Below are 25,873 nucleotides of genomic sequence, written 5' to 3'. Positions count from 1 at the left end.
AATAAGAAAAACAAACCCCATAAACTTATTTAAAAACAATTGTAAAGGTTTGAGGTTTGTGGAAAATACTGTGAAGAAGGGAATTTGGTGGTGGATTTGGAAATAAACATTTAAAGCAAGCATCAGTAAAGGATAAGACCACTTATTCAGAAAGATACTATTATGTTAAATGACAGTTTTACTTTGCTTGCCTCCAAACAGAATGATTTTTCACATTGGAAATGCTATACTTCTTTAAAAAGGGTAGCCCAAGGAAGTAGGACAAGAATGAAAAACTTCTTTAAGCAAAGTAGGCAGGGCTCAAGGGTGTCGTAAGTAGTATATGTTTCTCAGCAAAGCAGTAATCAATAGGAGTAGCTGATATTTAATAAACTTATCTTGAATTGACTTCATTTTCTTATTAAGGTATGATTATGGGTGAGTAACTCTAGAAAGCAAATTATAGATAGATAGAACCACTCTATATTCTGACTTTGTAATTTAATTTCAGGGAATTATTATGTACAATAAAAATTAGGAAAAATGTTTTAAAATGGGGAAATAAACAGTGTATCACTTTTCTTTGCAAGCATCAGATGGCCATTAAAACCTACAAATGAAAGCTGGGCTTTGGTGTCTCATATATATATTCCTAGCTACTCAGCTCAGGAAGCTAAGATATGAAGGCTCAAAGTTCAAAGTCAGCTGAGGCTTATCTCCAATTAACCAGCAAGAAGCTATAGTGTAGGTGTGCTTCAAGTGGTAGAGTGCTAGCTTTGACTGATAAAGCTAAGGGACAATGCCTAGGCCCTTAGGTTCAAGTCCCAGTACCAGCACAAAATAAAAACAACAAAAATACCTAAAAATGACTTGAGATAAAGAAACATATAAAGAAAAAAATTAAAAAATACATATGTATGTGTATATATAGTATTAAGAGAATGTTCAACACCCAAACACATCTGGAAAAATGATTTGTTTAGCAGTAAAAGTTCACATTCATATTTTTTTTTTCGGTCAATTGTGGGGCTTTCACTCGGGGCCTGGTCACTATCCCTCAGCTCTTCAGCTCAAGGCTAGCACTCTACCACTTGAGCCAAAGCACCACTTCCAGCTTTTCCTGTTTATGTAGTGCTGAGGAATCGAACCCAGGGCTTCATGCATATGAGGCAAGCACTCTACCACTGAGACACCTTCCCAGCCCTCACATTCATAATTAAAAGAAAAGTAACTGGTATACAACAGCATAGGATGGACAAAACCTGGAAAAATAGTGGATAAGCTGAAAAGTATCCAAGCATTCTACGTGACTCTAAGTGTAATTAATTGTATATTTTAAATAAGAGTCATAATTGGATTGCATTGCTCAATACATATTATCACATATAGTTATGTACAGCTTAAGGATGAGAATACATCCTAAGAAATGCACCTGAAGGTGATTTTGTCATTGTACAAATATCAGAATACACTTATACAAACCTAAGTATCCTAATATACCTTGACTGCATGGTATAGCTGATTAACTCTAGAATAAAAACCTGTAAATTACTGAACTGAGGACTATGGACAATAATAACACAATGTTAAATATGTGTGTTTAAGCATAGAGAAAAATACTACTACTAGGTAATAGGAAATTTTGATTTCCATTATAATCTTATGTGATGACCACTGTATATGTGTTCTCTTGTTAAGCGAAATGTCAACATGAACACTGTAGTTTCAGAATCACACTGAAGTAGAATAGGCCAACTAGAAATCACACAGAAGAGGTAAACAAAAACTGTAACAAAAAGCGATGAAATAATGTAGATAAGCAATCAGACGAAAGGAAGACAAGAGAGCTCTTCTGATTAAGTGAAGAGTTATCATCTGGAAAAAGTATTAAAATTAATCCTGTATTGATTAAATACAGAACTGACAGAAATTAAAATGAGACAAGTCTTCTGGTTAGTATTCTAGGAATATGAACTTTTAATCAACAAAATAGATTCCTCTTTGTAATAGGTTACCCTTCTGAATATTCAGGTAAAAATCATAATTACCTGACCTTTTTTTTCTCCCTTCCTTTTCTTTTTGTTTTTTGAGGTGCTAATGATTGAATCAAGGGTATTCTTACAAGGCAAGAGTTCTACCTAGCCCACATGACAGAATAAAAGAAAAAAACAAAAAACAGAAAAATTCTTGCTTTAGGGCGACAGATTAGTTCCTGCTAACTCCTATGAACTTAACATATGCAATTTTAAAAGTCAAGTTTATGTGAAAGGTCAATTCAATTTAGGTTAAATCATTAAAATGTCTTATGTAAAGGCATACCTTGGCCCAGGTTTTGGAACTTGGCCAGCTTTGAGGTCATCTATAATGTCTTCAATATCTTTAGGTGTCAGATCCTCCTAGAAAAATTTTTACATAACATTGAAATTATTTCCTAATGCTGAAAGCTTTGTAAAGCCCTAATGCCAATTAGTTTACTGTCATCTCTCTTAAGTTCACACGGTAGCTGTTAAAATAGCATCAACTCAATAACTCCAATTATAGTTTATACTGTTAAATGTCAAGTGCAGCAGGAACTGTAGTAGAATAGGTAAAACAATGTGTGTTTAAAGTGAAATGTCTTCATTTAAATTCTGGCTAATCCCTTAATGTGTAGCATTCTTGCACAGGTTATTGTTACTCTCCTCAAGTTTGTTTCTCTGTTTGTGTATCTATGTGAACCTGTTTTTAAGGATTACATGAGAAAATATATAAAGAAGAGTGCCAAGCTAAATTTATGCTGTATCTTTGAAGAAACAGTGAGTTATAAAAACAATTACCACTAATAATTGTAAGCAGATGACTAAAAGCTATCTATGTAAAATCAAAAGACCTAACTTCTGGGCTGGGAAAGTGGCTCAGTGGTACAGCGTTTGCCTTGCATACATGAGGCCCTGGGTTTGATTCCTCAGCATCACATAAGCAGAAGAAAAAAAGCCAGAAGTGGTGCTGTGGCTCAAGTGGTAGAGCGCTAGCCTTGAGCTGAAGAGCTGAGGGACAGCGCCCAGGCCCAGAGTTCAGGCCCACGACCAGACCCAAAAAAAAGACCTAACTGCTACTAACTGAAAGATCTCTTTTGGAAAAATCTGCCTGTAGACTGCATTTAGACAGATAATGCCTCATATGAGGGAATACTTGATTTCCTAATTCCTAACTCCTAGCAAAAATACATACCTAGAAGCCAAAAATTTAAAGAAAACCCAGGTAGCCAATTGGAACACTGAGTGAATTTGGGCTCTGAGTTTTTTTTAACTCAGCGCCTGGGCACTGTCCCTGAGTTCTCAAGGCCAGCACTGTACCACTTTTGAGTCAAAGCTCTATTTCCATTTTTTAGGTGGTTAATTGGATATAGGAGTCCCACAGACTTTCCTGCCTGGGCTAGCTTTGAACTGCAATACTCAGACCTCAGTCTCCTGAGTAGCCAGAATTATACAGGTGAGCCACCAACACCCTACTGGCTTCTAGGTTTTTAAAGGTTAAAAGAGTGAGATAATCCTCTCAAAATAAGGGTAAAGTAGAAACTTAAATGTCTATCAAAGAAAATAGTAGGAAACTTTTGCATTGAGAAGTGAGGTATAGCAAACACTTTAAAGCAAATATAGGAAGAATATGATAACAAGCATTTCAAGTAGGAGACTTTACCTCTATCTGTAACTTTTTCTACAAATAATTATGATGACTGTGATGATAAATATAATAACATCTGTAGTAAAGGTAGCAAAATGTTACTATTAAAGCTTTGGTTTTTACACCAAAAGTAATTATTTATATGTAAATGATCAAATTTTACATGATTAGCTATAATCCTAGCTACTCAGATGGCTGTGATCTGAGGATCTTGGTTCAAACGCCAGCCAAGGCAGGCAAACTATGACACTCTTATCTCCAACTAAGTACCAAAAAGCCAGAACTGGAGCTGTGGGGCTCAAGTGGAAGAATGCTACCTTTGAGCAAAAAAGCTCAGGGACAAGCACCCAAGCATTGAGTCCAAGTCCCAGGAATGACAATGAGAAACACACACACACACACATACATTGAATCCAAGTCCCAGGAATGACAATGACACACACACACACACACACACACACACACACACACACACACACGCACACACACACGCGCGCGCACACACACACACACACACACACCAGAACTAAACCTTCTAGATATCTATGCTAATAGTTTTTTCTTCTATATGAGTAACTCAGAAACATCTACATGAAATACTTAAAATACTTAAAAGTATGTTATAATATAGAACTTTACATTAAATAGGGTACTCACATAATAGTTGTCATTTATTTGAACCATTGGTGCATTTACACAAGCCCCTAAACATTCCACCTCTGTAAGAGTGAAAAGTTTGTCAGGTGTTGTCTCCCCAACCTTCAGTTCTGAAAATATAAACGATCATCATAAGGACCAGTTTATACATTAATAGACATCCGGTTTAGGAAAACCCCAAACTAATGCAAAGCTCACAATATATTACACAGGTAAACAAAAAGTATTTAAGAGTATTAATTCCTTCGCCTCCACCCCCTGCTGCAATTTGAAGTCATTGCCAGATGGCACTCTACTATCCTGCTGTTTATTTTTGCGATAGGTCTCACTTTCTGCCTGGGTGCATGCCTGAAACTCAATCCACCTACATTGGGATTCCCATAGTATCTGGGATGATAGTCATGTGACACTATACCCAGCTTCTTTCCCCTAAGATGGAGGTTCTCAAACTGGCCTGGGACTGTGATCCTCTCAACTGAGTCTCCCCTGAGGAATTTCATGTGCATGCCGGGTAGCTTCAAACCACAACCCTCCAGTTCTTGGATTCTTAAGTTCCTACGATTTACAGACATGGGTCAACCAGCACTCTGCTAAGAGCATTTGCTTTCTTTAAAGAAGAAAAAGAAAAGGCAGCATGAGAATGATAGAATGGATGAGGTTTATGGGGCTCATTGTATATGTGGAAATTAACTTGCTTTAAAAAGTATGTTAAAAGAAAAGAAAAAAAAAGCCAGGGCAAGGTAGCATACCTACAATCCCAGCAACTTAGGAGGGTCAATACAGTATATTACTGATTTTGGAGGGGTGTATGACATTAAGGTTGACACTTACTAAGCAGGTATTCTATCACTTAAGCCATACCTCTAGTCAGCTTAGTTCTGTGGTAGTTGTTTTTTGTTGTTGTTTTTACTACCAAATAATAACAGCTTTATTGAGATACAAATTGAATACCATAAAATTCACAAATTTAAAGTAGACAATCTAATGGTTTTTAGTATAGCTACAGTCTTTGCAGTCTTAGCTATGTAAATATTATTACACTTTTTTGGTCAGTCATGGGGCTTGACTCAGGGCCTGGGCTGTCCTTGAACCCTTTTTGCTCAAGGCTAGCTAACACTCTACAACTCTGAACCACAGTACCACTTCTGGTTTTTCTGGTGGTTAACTGGAAAATAAGAGTCTTACAGTCTTTGCTACCCATGCTGACCTCAAACTACAATTCTGAGATCTCAGTCTCCTAATTATCTAGAATACAGGCCTGAGCCACTAGTGTCTGGAGTAAAAACACTTTTTTACCACCACAAAGAAATCAATTCAGTATTTCTTCTTCACTATCCCAGAAAACCGTTAAGTCTCTCTGTTCATACAGGTTTTCTTCTACTTCATATAAATGAAAAAGAATTTACCTTTGTATCTCACTTGTTTCCTTCATTGTGATACCTTCAAGGTTAATCCTTACTGTAGCATTTATCACTACATTCTAATATAATATTCCATTGTATGGATTTTATTTATTCATTTATTACTAAACATTTGGGTTACTTATAGTTTTTGGCTACTGTGAATAATGTTGCAATGAACATTCAAATATTTGGATGCATGGTTTGTATGTACAAGAAAATAGAATTTCTGAATTATACGGTGACTGTACCAATCACTTTGGAGGAACTATAAAACTTTTTACAAAGTAGCCTTACCAATTTAACATTCTACCACCAATCTCTCTATATCCTTAATATTGCAAACTTTATTTTATGTTAAGTCAGCCCAACCTAGTACTTTTTAAGTGGTCTTACTCCCTTAAAAACAAATTTTGGGCCTCGTACAAGTGGCTCACAGGAGACTGAGATCTACAGTTGTAAGACAACTCCTGGCAGGAGACTTTTATCTCCAATTACTCAGCAAAAAGCTAGAAGTGGAAATATAACAAGTGGTAGAGTGCCAGCCTTGAGCGGAAAAAAAAAAAAAAAAAAGCTTGAACTGAGTTCAAGTCCCAGTACCAGAATAGAACAAAACAAAACAATAATAAAATTATTAGACTGTATTATTTCATTGTGATTGTAATGAAACTAGACTACTATTACAGAGTCACAGAACCAGACTGGTAAAGACTCAGAAAACTTGTAATATATAATTTAAGGTGGTGAGAAAAATTAGACTCATGTATTTTTGGGAAAATAAGGTAATGTCTTATCCAATGATTCTTCTTGTAACAGCAGGACAAGTATGTGGACACATGTATATGAAAGTACAGAATAATAAAATATACAATAATGAGGTAAACATGCTGAAATGGCCAAAAATAAGGTGTAAAATGCCAACCACAAATATGCTACATTTATGTACTGAATAAAGCATATAAAATCTGCAACTAATGTATCAGTTATCAGAATTTATACCTTGCAGCTGGAATTTTGAACTAAACTGACTTTTCTGCTTTATAACTTCCATAATGCCCAACTTATCTGCAACATGCAAATTTATATTAAGAACCAAAATTAAAAGGTACTTCCTTTTACTTCATCTAATCTTAAAACTGCATGCCTCATCTACATAGCAATGGCCGTTTTGTATGAAAATTCCTATTTGCTGTATAAATGTTGGTAAAAACAATAACAATAACAACAACAACAAAAACCCACCTATGTGGGGCTTGCAATACAGCTCAGTGATTGATCCCTTATTGAGCCTGGGCATGGACCAGAGTCTGGTCACCAGCATTGAAAATAAAAATGATCAACAATAAAAATGCTATTTTAAGTTTCTTTTTCTAACAAGTTTTTTACTATGTTAATATCTTATTTGTTCCATATTTACTTTTTTTTAATTTACTTGTTATTACAGAAATGATGTACAGAGGGATTAAAATTACATGAGTCAGGTAATGAGTACATTTCTTTTGGTAGTGTCTTCTGTTCCCTCATTTTCTCCCAGTCTCTCCCCCCTGTCTCCACACACAAGTTGTATAGTTTACTTTTAGCAATGTCCAGTGAGCTCCACTGCTGCATTCTGTGCTTTCCCCACCAACACCCTCCCAAAGATATACATGCGAATACACAATCCTTGTTTATTTTTTATGTACAACATGCTATCATAAATGATAGCATAAATCTAGCATAAGCAGTGTAAAACTTTAAAACTTCTAGAAGCTTTTTATAAACATATTTTATGATTAAAAAAAAAGTAAAAACTCTGACGGGCGCCTATAATCCTAGCTACTCAGGAGGCTGAGATCTGAGGATCATGGTTCAAAGCCAGCCTGGGCAGGAAAGTCCCTGAGACTCTTATCTCCAATAAACCACTAGAAAACTGGAAGTAGTGCTGTGGCTCAAGCGGAAGAGCGCTTGCCTTGAGCTGAAGAGCGCAGGGACAGCACCCAGGCCCAGAGTTCAAGCCCCACGACCGACAAAAAACAACAACAACAAAAAGTAAAAACTCAGCTTTGAGGCTGAGAATTATAGAAAACAAAATACAATAAAAGTGTATGCAAATAGCAGAAAAACAAATGTTTATTAGAAGGTAAAAATAAATCTAGGTGAGAGTGGGGAGGATTGGGGGGGGCAGGGGGAGAATGGGAAGATATGGGAAGGGGAAACAAAAGAGGAGGCTACAATGCTTGGTAAGAAATGTACTTATTATCTTGCCCATGTAATTGTAACCCCTCTGTACAGTATTTTCACAATAAAAAAATAAATAAAAATAAATAAACTGTAAAAATAAATAAATAAATAAATCTAGCTCATACCTGTAAACCCTAGCTATTCAGAAGGCTGAGGTCTGAGGATCCTGGTTCGAAGCCAGCCAGGAAGAAAAGTCTGTGAGAATCTTAGCTCCAATTAAACACCTAAAAAACTGGAAGTGGAACTGTGGCTCAAGTGGTAAAGGCCCTAGCCTCGAGCACTAAAAGCTCAGGGACAGTGCCTAGGCTCTGAGTTCAAGCCCCTGATTGGCACAAATATGTGTGTGTGTGTGTGTGTGTGTGTGTGTATGTGTGTATATATATATATATATATGTGTGTGTGTATATATATATACACACACACATATATATATACACACACACACATATATATATACACACGTACACACACACACACACACACACACAGATGGTAGAAGTTAAAATAGTCAAATCTAGAAAGACAACTCTAATTTTAAAAGTTATAAATACAATGTATTCCATACCAAGCTTTTTCTGAATGGCATCCAGTATGCTGTCAGAGTTACGAAGCATGCAAGGTGTGGTAGTGCAGACCTGAATGTGGTATTTTCCAACTGGCTTTCGATTATACATTGTATAAAAAGTTGCAACTTCATATACTCTCATTGGAGGTACTTGTAAAACTTCTGCAACCTGAAATTTAGCAAATTATTAAAGAAGATAATTACAAGGTTTAGTAACTACCTATAAAAAGTATAACTTCAATGTTGGCTTAATTTGCTAAAAACAAAAAAGTTCTTCAAAGGCAGAAAACACACTTGTATCTGACTGTTATACTCTAAATCCTTCAACTTTTGTAAATATCTTACAAAAAACCAGAGCCCAGAGAACCTAATGGCTTCTCTTTTCATTCCTCCAGAAGGGTGTTTTCTTTAAATATTTGTCTTGAAGTATTAGGACTTTCTACTTGGACCATTTCCACTCACATTTTCCAATTCAAACTGTTCACATGGCAAAAATTTGGGGGCTAAACCCAAATATTTGGAAACAGGTTAATTTTTTTTCAAACTTTGTTACCAATTTTTCAAAAAAATTTCATATTGCTAAGTCATGTATGGTGTATGCAAATATATGTCACTAGAAAAAAATGGTAAATCAAAGGTAACTACTAGCTGATATTTGTTTATATACTTCTACATTCACATATCTAAACTCAAATTTTATACCTAAAACCTCATATGTGTATATACCCTGCCCCAGAATAATCCAAAAGCTGAATCTTATTGGCAATTCTTAATTCCCTTCAATCACTTAGGGAAAGACTAGGACTGAAGAAAAGAGTTTTAAAGCTGTTTTCTAGGGCTGGTCTTTGCAAAGTTATTGTGAGTGATTGTAGCTACAACTTTCTAGGTTAGTAAATATACTCTGAGTTTTAAAACCTGCTGTCTGGCATTCTTAAAAATTATGCATACATCTACTGACATGAAAGAATAGCTAATTAAATGGCATTTCAGTTGACAAACATGTTGGACTTTGCTACATCAAGAACTTTAAAGAAAATGTGCAGGGGCTGGGAAGATGGCTCAGTGGCTTGCTCAGAGCGCTTGCCTTACATGCATGAGGCCCTGGGTTTGATTCCCCAGCACCACATAAGCAAAAAGAAAAAAAGTCAGAAGTGGTGCTGTGGCTCAAGTGGTAGAGCGCTAGCCTTGAGCTGAAGAGCTGAGGACAGCGCCCAGGCCCAGAGTTCAGGCCCCACGACCAGACCCCCCCCCCCCCAAAAAAAAAGAAAATGTGCACTTAATTTGGTGGTTCTAAATCAGGGATGAACATCTGAATTTGTAGAACTCTCATCAAAATGCATGTTAGAGCCCTACTATTATACTGAATAAATGTGTAGTAAGACCCTAATTGTCTACTTTGGAAAATCTCCCCCTGGAATCTTGGAAGAGGAATAAGTGAGCTTTTTTTTTTTGGAGGGGGGGAAGAGGGGACCAGGGGTATTGGGGATTGAAATCTGGGCCTCCGGCTTGCTAGGCAGATGTGGTACCATTTAAGTCACATTTGCAGTCTCTCTTTGCATGTTACTTTCAAGGTAGAGTCTCATTTTATGCTGAGGTGTGCTTAGGCCATTATCCTTCTACTTGAGCTTTCCCATGTTGCTGGGGATAACAACCCACACAGTCACGTGAAACAATTAGTGAAGATGGAGGCTTGCAAACTTTTATGCCAGGGCTGGCCTTGAACACTGGTCCTCTGATATCTGCCTTCCATGTTAGCTATGTTTACTGCTTGAGCTTCTTGACTTTGTTTTTGTTGTAAAATGGACTATTTCTTGGGTTGGGGAAGGAAGGATAGTGAAATCTCTATATTTCATCTCCTGTCTCTATTTCACACGTATCCAACTCTAAATTCAATAGGACAATACATTTTAAATGCTCTCATAGTAGTTGTTTAATTTGTTTTACTTGAAGCCTTCTACTCGGCAAGACTTCCAAGGGCTTTCCTTTCTCAAAACATACATTTCTGAAGAAAATAAAACAAAACTATGATTACAAACTTAAATAATTATTTAGAGTTGTCTATGTTAATTTTTTAAACAATTTAACTCCCAAAGAAACATGTTTTATTGAAAAATAATCACCTAATCAAATATTTACAAGTTTTTATAATTAAACAAACTTGTAATTTTCTGGTTTTAGTGTGTTTTTTTTTTGTTGTTGTTGTTTTGTACCAGTTCTGTGGCTTGAACTCAGGGCCTAAACTCTGACATTAATATTATCAGGATAATTTCTAGATAAGAAATTACCACATAGTATCTCCCCTCATTTCAGAAGGAGAATAAATTCAGTACCTTGTTCATAGCAGAGATGGGCAACCACCCATTCTGCCTTTGGGCTAAATCCAGGACTGGAAGCACAGCTGCTGCTTTGTGTCCTTCTGGATAGTTTTTCACAATTGCTTCTATTCTCTGTATAAAAGAAAAAGCACTCATTTTATATATCTGGACAAAATATTAAGTATTTTATAAATTCATTGTATTGTTAAATAGTCATACCTTATAGTTTTCTGGTGTGAAATCAAATGGGATATCTGGGTTATTCTCAGGCGTATCTCTGTGCTACACAAAAGGTTTTCCACAATTACCAAACTGTTGATAAAGTATGAGTAACACTATATATATTATACTATGACAAATCATTTAATTTCTCCACTATAATTCCAACATGTTGTCAACTTATTCTTTCATCAACATTGACCAAAATGTAATTTGACATCTTGTTTCAAAAGTCATCAGAATTGAAAATGTTTGAACAGTTTTAGGAAGTACCCTTTAAAGGGCAAGAGTAGCTTTCATTTTTTTAAAATTCAGTTTTTGTTTTTTTGTGCTAGTCCTGGGGCTTGAACCAAGAGCACTGTCCCTGAGTGTTTTTGCTCAAGACTAGCCTTCTACCACTTGAGAAACAGCTCTACTTCCAGCTGTTAGTTTTTGTTTGTTTGTTGGAGGGTGTCCATAACTAGAGATAAGTCACACAGACTATCCAGCTCAGGCTGGCTTTGAACAGTGATTCTCAGATCTTACCTTCTATGTAGCTAAGATTACAGGAGTAAGCCAACAGCGCCTAGCTATGTTTAGTTTTTGTTGTTGTTGTTGTGTTTTAATGTAATCCAACTTTCTTGGAATAAGATCTTCTAATTTAATTACCAAATACTACCAGTTATTGGAAGCTTTATGAAATTAAGATTTATAAAGTGCATTTTTCCAAAATAAAAAAGGCTCTCAATTATAAAAAGGATCTAGGTGATATAAGAACACTATGTCCTTCCTTAAACAGAAATTACCCAACATTAAGACCTGTAGGGTAATTGTAACCCCTCTGCTCTGTACAGTATTTTCACAATTTAAAAAAATTTTACAAAAGACCTGTAGGGCTGTGCATAGTGCTCATACTTGTAATCATGTACTCAAGAGCAAAAGATTGAGAGGATTGCTGAGGAAGGCAAAAAGTTAGCAAGACTCATCTCAACACATGAGCAGTGTATAGTGGTAAACATCTATAAAGCCCAGCTATTCACTCTCTCAGCTACTAGTCAGGAGCTTAGGTAGGAGTGCCAACCCCAAGCAAAAAGCCTGAGACCTTCATCTAAAAAAGAACACAGAAAAGAAAGGGACTGTGACTCAAGTGGTAGAACACCTGATTTCAACAAGTATTAGCCCTGAGGAGTTCAAACCCCAAAATCAATAAATAAGTATTTTTTAAAAACAAAGCAGGTTCTTGTAGAAAACTAACAAAAAATGTCAGGTCAACAACAAATTGAGTCATACTAAGATTATTAGGAACACATTTGTATATGTGTGATAAAAAAACTTAATAAACAACTTCAGTTTGCCTTGTTAAAAGGGCATTCAATCAGCCCAGCACCCGTGGCTCACGCCTCTAATCCTAGCTACTCAGGAGGCTGAGATCTGAAGATCACAGTTCAAAGTCAGCCAGGGCAGGAAAGTCCATGAGACTCTTATCTCCAATAAACCACTCAGAAAACCAGAAGTGGTGCTGTGGCTCAAGTGGTAGAGTGTTTGCCTTGAGCTGAAGAGCTCAGGTGGAGCACCCAAGCCCAGAGTTCAAGCCCCACAATCCACAAAAAAATTTAAAAAATTTTTAAAAAGTAGAAGCTGGGCACCCGTGGCTCAAGTCTATAATCCTAGCTACTCAGGAGGCTGAGATCTGAGGATTGCAGTTCAAAGCCTGCACGGGCAAACATTTTCCCACTAAGCCACATTCCTAGCCCCCCACAGCACCTGGGTTTGATTCCTCAGTACCACATAAACAGAAAGGCTGGAAGTGGCGCTGTGGCTCAAGTGGTAGAGAGCTATCTTTGAGCAAAAAAGAAGCTCAGGGACAGTGCCCAGACCCTGAACTCAAGCCCCAGGACTGGCCATACCAAAAAAAAAAAAAAAAAAAAAAGGCCAGTGTGGGCAGGAAAAGGCGAGAAACTCTTATCTCCAGTAAGCCACCAGAAAACCGGAAGTGGCACTGTGGCTCAAGTGGTAGAGCACTAGCCTTGAGCTGAAGAACTCAGGGACAGCACTCAGGCTCAGAGTTCAAGCCCCATGACCGACAAAAAAAATAAATAAAGTAGAAATTTGACAATAAAATCAAACGTGAGAGACCAATTTAATTTTAGTCAAAAGTGATAAAGCAGGAAGCTAGTTACAATACCAACTCTAAATCATTATACACTATACACATCGTAAGATGTTGCCCTGTAACACAAAAGTTAATCCCTAAATAATGCATCACATCAGAACAAATGCAGTATCTCATCCTTCTTCCCAACAAACTGGGGAGCTTATTAGTAGTTAAACTATTAGAACAAAACTATAAAGACTAACTGCTAATTTAATTCACATAATATTATTAAAATACCTGAGTTTTAAATGAGTGCCAGTTTAGGATTTCCCAAATCAGTTTCATAATCTTCAAAGTTGGATGAGCATCAATTTAAGAGTCATAGTAATTTCATCGAAGAGTAATTTATTATTCTTAGAAATCCTCTGATGACAGTTTATATTTAGATTCAGCTAGAATCTCACATTTTTTGACATAATGAATTTAATAAATTCTATTTAAATACCTACAATGTCCTACATATACCAAACACTTGTGTTTAAGGTTTTTTTTAAGATTGATAGATACACCATGCAAGCACTCTACACAAAACTATTCTCTCTTCACCAAATATTCTAGATATTACAATCGTTTCACATAAATTTCCACGTCTTTCCATTACTTACCACAAATAAGGCTCCTCCAGCACCATTTTGCACAGATGACTTATGCAAATTCCTTATTTGTCTTCCCTAAAGTTTAAAATATTAAGAAAGCTTAGTAAGTTACAAACCTTAAGAAAATTTTCACAAGGAATTCTGTAGTATTCATAATTTAAAACAACAGAAGAAAGTTATAACAATAAAATATCTTAAGAAATATGTCCAGGGGCTGGGAAGGTGGCTCAGTGGTAGAGCGCTTCCCTTGCATGCGTGTGGTCCTGGGTTCGATTCCTCAGCACCACATAAGCAAAAAGAAAAAAGCCGGAAGTGGTGCTGTAGCTCAAGTGGTAGAGTGCTAGCCTTGAGCTGAAGAGCTGAGGTACAGCACCTAGGCCCAGAGTTTAGGCCTCATGACCGGACCCCCCCCCCCCCCCAAAAAAAAAAAGACATATGTCCAATGTCCTACAGTCTTGCCTATCTCATTCTAGGAGAGGTACAAGGAAATAGAGATCCAAAGACAAGCCTACTACAGGTCACCAGACAAACTATCAGTTGAAGAATCATAACCATAACCTGTACCTACTGAACTGCATACTATTTCTACTACACTCTGCAAACATGCTTTTGGGAAGTAATATACCCTTAACCTACTGCTTTGTACTTTTGTAGTAACTAATTAGATTCTAACTGCATTTAATATTGGACCTTTATAAATATGTTTTTCATTCTATACAAATATATCAACAGTCTAATTAGATTCTAATCTGCATTTAATATTGGACCTTTATAAATATGTTTTTCATACTATACAAATATATCAACAGTCTCCTCCATTGTTTTTTCAGACAGGGTATCATTATGTAACCCAGGCTGGTCTCAGGTCTGGAACTTGCTTCTGTGCTTAGCCTCCTGTGCTGGGATTGGCCTCAAGAAATTTTTGTGCCTGGCATACCTTTTCAGTTCTTTTATTAAATTAGTTCAGAAACTCCAGCAAACATTTTATTTTGGAAAGCTCTACTTAAGATGTGCAGAAAGTATACCATGGAGGAAACCTATTATTCCACTGCATTTTATTTCTGGGTCTTCTTGCTTTTCCTTTCTCTACCCTAACAACTCTTTTATTCCAAAATTTTAGAATTTCTGCTTTTTTGGATTAAACCAAAATAAAACTGACCAAAGGTAAAGCAATTCATAGAAACCTAACAGAAAAGAGAAAGTTAAGTAAGTAATAAATGTATGTAACATTTTCTTAGGTGCACATATTTCCCATGGTTTCCATGCTTAAAGTAAAAAGAATACCCAGTTACACTTTTTGAAACTCCTTATAGTGTCCTTTAGGCTCAGTATTCCTAAATTCTTTTTCTCTGACATTATCATCTATTAACTGTATGTTCATCACCATAAACTCTTAAACTGTACACATATTGGATTACCAAAAAGTTTACATCCTAAAGAGATCATCTGTATACAAATCATAAAAATGAAAAGACCATGAACATAATGCTCGAAAGCTTACTAGTAATTAAAACATGCAATTTAAAATAACATTTCCTACTTAGAACTGTACCACAAAGGAAATCCTGCGCCACTTATGGAAGGAAATCCTATCTAAGAAAGTGCTTTCTTTTTTTTTTCTTTTTCTTTTTTTGGCGTGGGGGGGGGGCATTCCTGGGGCTTAACCTCAGGGCCTGGGCACTGTCCTGAGTGAGCTTCTCTTACACAAGGCAAGTGCTCCACCACTTGAGCCACAGCACCACTTCAAGCTTTTTTTGTGTGTAGTTTATTGGAGTTTACATGAATCTTACAAAGTTTCCTGTCCAGGCTGGCTTTGAGCTGTGTTCCTCAGATCTCAGCTTCCTGAGTAGCTAGAATTACAGAGGTGAGCCAAAGGTGTCTGGCTGAAAGTACATTTCTTTACAGAACTGTCATACTATCCTTTGGGCCCTCTGTTGAAAAAGTAGAATCAAGTCTTAATAATGCCTTTTTAATTGTTTCCTCTAGTATTATGGACATACTGTATCATAACTCTGTGAATGTCAAATACCTTGTACCCACTTTATGATATGTAGTAGTGACTACTTTATCAGAGCTGTTTTTAATGATGTCACTCAAGATTTTCTTTCCAGATGACTGAGAAACTAATTTTTAAAAAAAATAGTGCCAGGTACTACAACAGTAACATAAAAAAATAACATTTCCAACTAACAAATTGGTTGAGTTTTGTTTTTTAAGATAATATTGCATTTTATTGGATAAATGGACCTGCTAATGTATTAGGTAAAAGTTACATATATAGCATTTTAGAGAAGTAAACTGGCATAATCAGAGATAGCCTAAAGACATTTTTATCCTTTCATGTGTGTGTGCCTGTACCAGGCTTGAACTCAGTCTGGGTGCTGTCCCAGACCCTGATGGCAGCTTTTTGTGCCCAACGCTGACACTTTACCACTTGAGCCACAGCTCCACTTACTGCTTTTTGGTAGTTAATTTTTCTTATAGAAATACAAACACAACAGGAAAGTTATAACTAAATGTCAAAAATTCCAAAATTAGAGCCGGGTGCCAGTGGCTCATGCCTGTAATCCTAGCTACTCAGGAGGCTGAGATCTGAGGATCGTGGTTCAAAGCCAGCCCGGGCAAGAAAGACCATGAAACTCTTATCTCCAATAAACCACCAGAAAACCGGAAGTGGCACTGTAGCTCACGTGGTAGAGCGCTAGCCTTGAGCTGAAGAGCTGAGAGACAGCGATCACGCCCAGAGTTCAAGCCCCACAACCGACAAAAAAATAAAAAATACAAATTAGTATTTAAGTAGCAGATGACTTTTGAAAAATAATGGTACAGGAAAAAAAAACTAATGCCTATCACATCTGGAAAGAATCAGGGTTAAACAAAAGTGTGGGAAAGAAACATAAATTGTCATTCTAATTGTATTAAACAAACTAATGAAAAAATAGATGGGATCCTAATTAAAAAAGAATTTGATTAAAAGAGCAAACATTCATTTTCAGAATTTCAAATGATTTCAAGTTTCTAATCTAAAAAATTAACTAGTAAACTTAAACATGAATATTACTATATCAGTTTAAATTGCTACTTTTATTTTTATTTATTAATACATATAAACTTTTACAGGTTAGGTATTCTTTTATCTGAAATTCTTAGGCCAGAAGTGTTTCAGATTTGAGTTACAAGTTTTGGAATATTTCATCAATTTTCTAGTTAAACATCCCTCATCTTAAAAAAAAACCCTGAAATTTTGGTAGTATTAGAAACTGGATTTCAGAAGTTTTCATATTTTAAGATTAGAGATACTTAACCTGAATCTGTTTAACATTTAAGAGTTTATGATCCAGGGGCTGGGAAGGTGGCTCAGTGGTAGAGCACTTGCCTTGCATGCATGAGGCCCTGGGTTTGATTCCTCAGCACCACATAAGCAAAAAGAAAAAAAAGCCGGAAGTGGCGCTGTGGCTCAAGTGGTAGAGCGCTAGCCTTGAGCTGAAGAGCTAAGGGATAGCACCCAGGCTCAGCGTTCAGGCCCCATGACCGGACCCCCCCCCCCCAAAAAAAAAAAGTTTATGATCCAGAAGGATCCCAAGTATTTTTTACAGTATCTTAGATGATTTTTTTTTTAAAAATCAGATTTGGATATTATTGCCTTATTGTATTTTACAAAGCCAGATTCCATTTATGGACTTTGCAAGTGATCTTCAAACTGCTACTGAATCTAAGAAATACCAGATAATCTTTTCCAACTTGGGATCTTTCAAAGTACTAATGAATGCTAGCCAATGATTATAAAAAATTTCTATCTTCATACATCAAAAGATTGGTGTCTCATGCCTGTAATCCTAGCTACTCAGGAGGCTGAGATCTGAGGATCACAATTCAAAGCCAGTCCAAGCAAAGGAAATCCATGAGACTCATCTCTAATTAACCACCAGAAAACCAGAACTGGCACTGTGTCTTAAGTGGTAGAGCACTCACTTTGAGTTGAAGAGCTTAGGAACAACGCCCATGCCCAGAGTTCAAGGCCCACAACCGCAAAAAAAAAAAAAGATTAAGAACATGTGCTATCACTGTCACTATAACGTCAGTAACTACTTTCAGATAATAGGCTATATCTATATTTTTCAAACTGTATTTTTTTCATGGTACTAAAATGATATCCCCTTGACTCGAGAACATTTTCTTTAAATATGATCTACTATTTTATACTATTTTATAATTAGATTGTTTTGTTTTTGTTTGTCAGTCATGGGGCTTGAACTCTGGGCTTGGGCACTGTCCCTCAGCTCTTAAGCTCAAGGGGAGCGCTCTTTCACTTGAGCCACAGTACCACTTCCAGTTTTTCTAGTGGTCTGTTGGAGATAAGAGTCTCACAGATTTTCCTGCCCAGGTAGGTTTTGAACAGTGAGATTCAGATCTCAGCCTGCTAAACAGCTAGGATTACAGGCATGAGCCACAGGCACCAGACTGTTAAGTCTTTTTTTTTTTTTTTTTGCCCATTTTTCTTGTTGCTTCCTCTTTTTGAACCTTTTCTGTCCAGATATCCATGCTTTTTTTTCCCCCCCAAGCTATTCAAAGCTTTTAAAGTCTATTCTCACATAGGTATTAAAATACTCACTGGATTTTAGTTAGCATTACCTTTATTATGCTATTCTTGAGGTAGAGAAGGACTAAAAGTCATATATCATTCCATGTTTATTAAACATTATTTTCCATGTGTTAATACACATAATTTTGTTATATTTTTATAGTTTACTGACCCTTTCTAAATATTCTATTTATTTTACTATAGCAGAATGTTAAACATACATTAATAACAAGAAGAAGAATACTTTTCTGGGTTATAAAGCATGTCTTTATTCTTGTAAGTCACATTTCCTAATACTTCCCCTAACCTCTCTCAAGATGTAGACTTTAACTGAACCTAGTAAAATTAAATTTCTTCTACTTTCCATCATTAATACGTAATTTTGCAGTTTAATCCTAAATGGTTGCTTCTCTATCACAATCATCTATAGATGTGTCAAGTACAAATAGGTAGGTTCTGAACTCTTCTACTTCTGAAACTGCTAAACCAGATTATCTTTTATGTAATCTCCAAGGTAACCTACTAACACTTCTTTAGATAGATAAATTAATTTTATGTTTATGTTTTCTTGTCTGTATACCAATGTGCTAGTGGCATTTTGGCATTTTTCCTTGGTGGTACTAGGTTTGAACTGAGGTTATTGTGTTTGCTAGGCCAGTACTCTTCTACCGTTCTTTGTAAAATTATGCCACACCTTAGTCACATTAGGATATAAGAAAATGTTCATGGTAATTTAAAATTAAGTCTTCAGAGATGGTATTCCGCTATAATCATGAATAAGATCCCAAGGTCCTCTTTCTCACTTATCAAATCCTACTCATTCTACCTGTACAATTTTTAAATTGTTACTCCTGATACTCCGTTTTTCCTCTATTATCTAGCTCACAACTTCTCATTTCCACCCTAACTTACAGCATTAGCCTTGATACTAATCTTCTGCCATCCAATCTTATCTCCAGAGGAACCTCTACACTTCCATACTCTATACTAAAATTGTAATGGGAAAAGGATTGAGTGGTAATAGTAGAACCAATCCAATTATGCTATGTATATACCTAAAATGGATCACTCATTACAGAATAAAATCTAAGGCTTATGGTATGATATACCTAAACCAGATTTTCTCCAGCCTTATCTTCCATTTTGTTTCTTTTCCATCCTACCATTTATTTAGTTCTCTTTGTATTTGAAGCTACCTGCACTTACAACACCATTTCATTTTATACCTCCCACTCATCCATCATAACAAAGTTAATCTCTGCTTCTTACCCACTTATAGGCAAATAGAATCACTTCTACTACCAACCCTTCTACTATTACAGCAGCATGCATACTAACTTCCTTAATATAACTCAGCAAGTTCAGAAAGGAAGATTAAAAAAAAAAAAGACCTACCAACAAATATAGCCATACAATCACTGTATCAGGTGTACTGACACATGTTCAACTTAAGAGTAGTTTTAACTTACAATTAGTTTTTTTGGCTATAAGCCCCTTTCCATTGAGGGTGCTTTTATACAATGTTTTGGAGTTGCCTGCCACCTTTCCACATTAAAACAAAAAACTTCTTCAGGGCCGTTGAGCCAAACAAAAATGGAAATCCCTTGATAGGCTAAAAATTGGGTTTAACTGGAATGAAAAGAGCATCTCATTTCACAAAACGTAAAAGTTACAAAGAAGACAGGTACCAATGGCTCATGCCTATAACCCTAACTACTCAGGAGACTGAGATTTGAGGACCATGGAACAAAGCCAGCCCAGGCAAGAAAATCTGTGAGATTCTTATCTCTAACTAGCAAAAAAAAAAAGCAGAAGTGGAGCTATGGCTCAAATGGTAGAGTACTAGACTTGAACAAAAAAATCTCAGAGACAGCACCCAGGCCCTGAGTTCAAGCCCCAGAACAGTCACATACATGCAAAAAATACAAAACAACTGTTATCATTGAGGGTAGTATCTTCCAAGATGATGGAGTAGATACTTTCAAGCTAAGCCACTGAATAGTAACCATAAACTCTGGGCATAATATTAAAACAAAAACAAAACTCTTCTATCTGAAGGCACTATCAAATCAAAAGCAGGCAGCAGAGGGAGTTTAGTGAGTGAAGCCAGTGAGGCTTTTCTTACAGGTTCCAGTCTTCCCTATGCTGGACAGCAAAACCCAAAAGAAACACACAGCCTTACTGTCTTGAAGAACCAGAAAAACCCAAAAGAAACACAGCCTTACTGGCTTGAATAACCAAAGGAGAACCTGAGACAATCATGGCTTTGGAGAAATTCCAGAAAAGAAAGCTAAAATGAGGCAGCATGACATTCTGTATAATTACCAAAATCTGACTCATGCCTATGAGAGTAACAGATACCAAATAGAATAGAGAGCAGTTAGTTATCTTAGAAGAACAGAACCTCTATACTTAGGTGGAGAGAGCAAATACAACTAAACAGCTGGGCATCAGTGGCACATACCTGTAATCCTGCTACTTAGGAGGTTGAGATCTGAGGATCATGGTTTGAAGAAAGCCCAGGCAAGAAAGTCTGTGAGCTGGGAAGGTGGCTAAGTGGTAGAGCGCTTGCCTTGCATGCATGAGGCCCTGGGTTCGATTCCTCAGCACCCCATAAGCAAAAAGAAAAAAGCCAGAAGTGGCACTGTGGCTCAAGTGGTAGAGCGCTAGCCTTGAGCTGAAGAGCTGAGGGACAGCGCCCAGGCCCAGAGTTCAGGCCCCACGACCGGACCCAAAAAAAACAAACAAACAAAAAAAAAGAAAGTCTATGAGACTCTTACCACTAACCACAAAAAAGCTGGAAGAAGTGGCTCAAGGGGCTGGGAAGGTGGCTCAGTGGTAGAGTGCTTGCCTTGCATTCATAAGGCCCTGGGTTCGATTCCTCAGCACCACATAAGAAAAAGAAAAAAGCCACAAGTGGCGCTGTGGCTCAAGTGGTAGAGTGCTAGCTTTGAGCTGAAGAGCTGAGGGACAGCGCCCAGGCCGAGAGTTCAGGCCCCACAACCAGACCCAAAAAAAAAAAAAAAAGTGGCTCAAGTAGTAGAGTGCCAGCCTTAACCAAAAAAGCTAAGGAGATCCAAGTTTCAGTCCAGTTCTGGCATAAAAGCAAAACAAAACAAAATCCATACCTTTAAAGACCAAAGTAAGCCAAGTGCAGTGGTTCATGCTTATAATCCTAGCTTCTCAGGAGGCTGAGATGCTGAGAATCCAAGTTCAAAGCCAGCCCAGACAGAAAGTCCACTTGAGTTGATCTCCAAAAAATAGTCAGTAAAAAACTGGGCTGAAGCCAGGTGCTGGTGGCGCATGCCAGAGGCTCACGCCTGTAATCCTAGCTATTCAGGAGGCTAAGATCTGAGGAACGTAGTTCAAAGCCAGCACAGGGAGGAAAGTCTGTGAGACTCTTATCCCCAATTAACCACCAAAAAACCAGAAGTGGCACTGTGGCTCAAGTGGTAGAGCACTTGCCTTGAGCTGAAGAGTGCAGGGACAGTGCCCAGGTCCAGAGTTCAAGCCCCACAACTGACAAAAACTGGGCTGGAGGCGTGGCACAAGTGAGAGCAAGAGCTGACCAAGCAAACCAAGAAGGCCTGAGGCCCTGAGTCTAAACTCGCAGATTCCACCCTTTCTAAATGACTAAAACATGATCTAGAACTTCTAGATCTTTCACAATGCAGAGAATACAATCCAAAATTATGCACCATGGTGTAGGGGGCATGAAAAAAAAAAAAACACTGCCCAAGGGGGTCAGGGGGAACAAAACAGAGATTAGTAAGCAACAATCTCAAAGTAACTATGATTAAGGACATAAAAGATCCTCAATGAATGAAATAATATAAAATGCTTTTAAAAATGCCACCACAATCTTCATAACTACCAAACTAGAAGTATTAGCTAACTAAAAAGTAGTAACTCATTAAAAAAAAGGAAACTCTACCAACATTTGAACTCAGGGCCTCGCATATGTTTGGCTTGCTACCTCAGCTGACACTTAACTACTCGAGCCACATCACCAACCCTAACAGTTTTTTGGTTACTTTGAAGATGGAGCCTCTTGGACTTTTCTGTCCAGGCTGGCTTCGAACTGTGATCTCTGTAGTCTCCATGTTTATGGCTCTATTCAGAACCCTTCAGCCCTTACTCTTAACTAGTGAGCTATCAAAAACAGAAATGTGACCATTTCCAACTTAGTGCCTCTAAGATAAAATTAAGTTAGTATGGCAAGGAAGGAGTGCCAAAATTTGGTTCCTGCCCCGGTCATTTGGGAACACACTTTACCTCAATAGTGAGTTGGCTGCTCAACAAACACCAATCTTTTCCTTCCTTGCCTATGTTGTCAGGTTTTTTTTTTTTTTAAGGGTTTTCCTGCTCACCTAGAATATCTTCCAACTCCTCCAACAATCTGTGTTACCACTAGGAAAAATCTGACCCCCACCTTTAAACCAAACTGGATAGGCTTATCCTGATCTCTTAACACCACATTTTTACACCGTATCATATTCACCTTAACTTTTCTTTTTTTTTTTTTGGTCGGTCGTGGGGCTTGAACTCTGGGCTTGGGTGCTGTCCCTCAGCTCTTCAGCTCAAGGGGAGCACTCTTACCGCTTGAGCCACAGTGTCACTTCCCATTTTCTAGTGATTTACTGGAGATAAGAGTCTCACAGACTTTCCTTGCCTGGGCTGGCTTTGAACCCTGATCTCAGCCTCCTGAGTAGCTAGGATTACAGGTGTGAGCCACCGGCCCCCAGCTATCTTAACTTTTCTTTTATATGAGACAAACTCCACAAGAAGAAAGGTTTGGATCCATTTGTAATCTGTAATAAGGAAAAAGAACATAGTACCAAATCTAAAAACCAAGATAATATATAAATGTTTTAAACAATGCTTGGCACACAGGAAATAGTGTTATTATATAATCCAATTACCTGGTCCAAGCAATGCATGACCTATAAAAAGCCCTTCAAATGTTTACTGATTGACTAAAGTGGAAATGTTCCCACTTTGTGGCTGCCAGGAAGATTTACATCTCAAGATCACCTAACTGCAAAAGATGGTAGTCTACTATACAAACTCGGGTCTCTAAACCCTTGTAATACCTCCCTGTCTTTTGTTAAGAACAGACTAGATCTATTGTGCTGTTAGAAAAAAAAAAATCCCAACTAACCATAAGTTAGGCTTTTTGTTGGTAAATGCCCTGTTTTGATAGTCATTTCTGGAACCTGGTTTCTTTTTAATTCAATTATGTTCAAACATCTTTGAAATTCAATTTCCTTGCCTATATGAGATGTACTTAAACCTTTAAAGGCAATCAAACTCCCATAATTCTTTGGGTGTAGTTTTAGAGGTACTATTAGTACGACTGTTTACCAAGCACTTAGGATATTCAAAGCACAAGTTGCAGTAAACAACCCAATGCACCCTCATTTAGATCTGAAGAAACTCAGTAATCCTCCAACAAGCAAGCCAGTTTTCTCCAGTAGGCCTTAATTTTATAGCAACGCGACCGCTAGATAAAATGACTCTACCTCTCTAGCCAGGAATCCTAGAAACAGCTATTTTACCAAAGAAAAGCTTAGGCTCCCGGCAGTAGCAAAACAAAAACCTTCACCTAGTGTCCACTCCCTCCTGCCTTTCATAATCCAACTAGGCGTACACTTCCCATAGTAGAGAAGAAAGCCACCATGCAGAGGCCCAGCCTCCCCTCTCCCGACCCGAGGCTTCTCTGAAGGGCGGAAGAAGGCCTCAGCGTCCTTGGTGCAGCTCGTCCGGAGCTCAGAATCCTCCTCTGCCCCAAATTAGGTGAAGTACAAAGAGTCAGAGTGGCACCAGTGGCCAGTTCATCTAGAGCTTTCTTACCCACTGGGCAGTGAGGCTGGCTGCTCTGGCCTGAAACGCCAGGGAGAAGAACATGGCGGGCCAAACTGTACGGTGGTCAAGGTTGCACTAGGAGAGACTGCAGAACATACCCTGAAAGCACGGCGAGGGGGGAGGGGGCGGGTGCACGTCCTCGAACTGACGCACAGCGGACGAGCGCGTCCCCGAGCGGGACGGGGCGGGACGCGCAGCAGGCGGGCGCGGCCCCGATCAGACGCACGGAGAAGGGCGCGGCCCCGAGCGGGACGCACAGCGGGCGTGCGGGCCCCAAGCGGAAAGGAACGCTTGGTGGCGCGCGGGTTTGGCGGGGAGGGAGATGGGCGGGGTGTTGAGAGGGCGCAGTCCCTTAGCTCTCTCCCGTAGTGCTCTGTAGTCTGATCTGGACTTCTAGGACATCACTTCCCACTCAAGGGCACAATGGCTGAGGACTGGGTGTATGAAAATGGGGGGGAGGGGGGAGAGGAGGGGGTTGGGCAGCTGTGGGCGTCAGTGGGCGGAGACTTTGCCTGGATGCTGAGCTTCATTGGAAGCCGCCTTGGGGCTAAAATGCAGGTACTGAGACCACCGCTTAGCTGCCAACCTAGAGGTAAAAGCGTCTGTGAGCCTCTCCCTAGGCCTTGGAAGATAAATCTCCCACCCTAGATGTATGGGGTGAGCTTCCTTCCTGGAGAGTTTTGTGAGAGCTGTGAAGAGTATTGCAGTTACTTTAAAAAAATCTGTTGCAACCCTCAATACAGCTTATTTTACAAATAAGTTCGAGACAAATGCTGCCACCCAGTAAGCTAGACAAAGACATCAAATGCCCTAGGCTCCTCTTCCTTTGCTTTAGAGATGTGTGCCGAAATATGTAGGGATGAAATGATAGGATATCTGGAATTTGCTTCTGAATACTGGAAAAGTGAGAGATTTAAAAATGAAACAAGGCACTTGTGGTGCCTTTCACTTGTAATCCTGGCTAATGGAAGGATGAGATCTGAAGATGATGGCTCGAAGCCATCCCAGGCAGTCCATGAAATTCTTATTGCTAATTAAGCACCCAAAACGCTGGAAGTGGCCCAAGGGATAGACCTCTAGGCTTAAGAAAAACATAAAGCTCAGGGACAGTGCCCAGGTTATGAATTCAAGCACGCGCACACACTAATACAGAGGGAGAGGGAGAGAGGAGAGCGAAATTATGACCATATGCAGGTGAGGGTTTGTGAAACTTCCCTCTAAAAGTAGTGACACTTCACTTAAGGTACTTGACTTTGATCGCAGAATAAGAATTTTTGGACAAGCCGCACTGGTAAGAAAGCCTGGCAGAGCTTTATTATAAGCAAGCCTGAAAACAGACAAAATAGCAGAGACTCACTAACAGAGTGTGGGTGTTATCAAAGAGAGAGACACACAGCTCTTTGCTGTGGGTATTTATATGGTAAAGGGGGGGGGGAGTGTCTGACTTCAAAGTTATGCAAACATAGTGTTTTAGCTTTGCTCTAATTATTCCTAGTGTTACACTTTCTGAGTCCTTGGATGTTTTGGGCATTTCTTTCTGGTAAGAGTGCATCCTGCCATAAAACAGATGCATATCCTAGAGATAAGGAAAGTGTCCAGTTGTCTACATTTTGGGTAAGAGGTTGCTTACATTTTGGGAGAACATTTCTTTCAAGAAGGCATACATGCTGCCAAACAA

At 38.3% G+C, this 25,873-nt stretch overlaps 1 protein-coding gene across 1 annotated transcript in view; it reads right to left on the bottom strand.

Moving 5' to 3' along the window:
- Positions 1–24,307, bottom strand: part of Ndufv2 (NADH:ubiquinone oxidoreductase core subunit V2) — a 28,817-nt gene extending 4,510 nt beyond the window's left edge. The window contains exons 1-7 of the mRNA XM_042683697.1: positions 24,184–24,307; positions 13,758–13,823; positions 11,019–11,081; positions 10,815–10,931; positions 8,485–8,653; positions 4,300–4,409; positions 2,299–2,375 (exon numbers count right to left, since the gene is read on the bottom strand). Coding sequence (XP_042539631.1) covers positions 2,299–2,375; positions 4,300–4,409; positions 8,485–8,653; positions 10,815–10,931; positions 11,019–11,081; positions 13,758–13,823; positions 24,184–24,237 — 656 coding nt within the window. The 5' untranslated portion in view covers positions 24,238–24,307. The remainder of the gene's footprint in view (positions 1–2,298; positions 2,376–4,299; positions 4,410–8,484; positions 8,654–10,814; positions 10,932–11,018; positions 11,082–13,757; positions 13,824–24,183) is intronic.
- Positions 24,308–25,873: the final 1,566 nt, after the last annotated feature.

Source organism: Dipodomys spectabilis, unplaced genomic scaffold (genome assembly GCF_019054845.1).
Source record: "Dipodomys spectabilis isolate Male_0828 unplaced genomic scaffold, ASM1905484v1 ptg000083l, whole genome shotgun sequence".
Taxonomy (NCBI): Eukaryota; Metazoa; Chordata; class Mammalia; order Rodentia; family Heteromyidae; genus Dipodomys; species Dipodomys spectabilis.
This window is presented reverse-complemented; position numbering and strand designations above follow the sequence as displayed.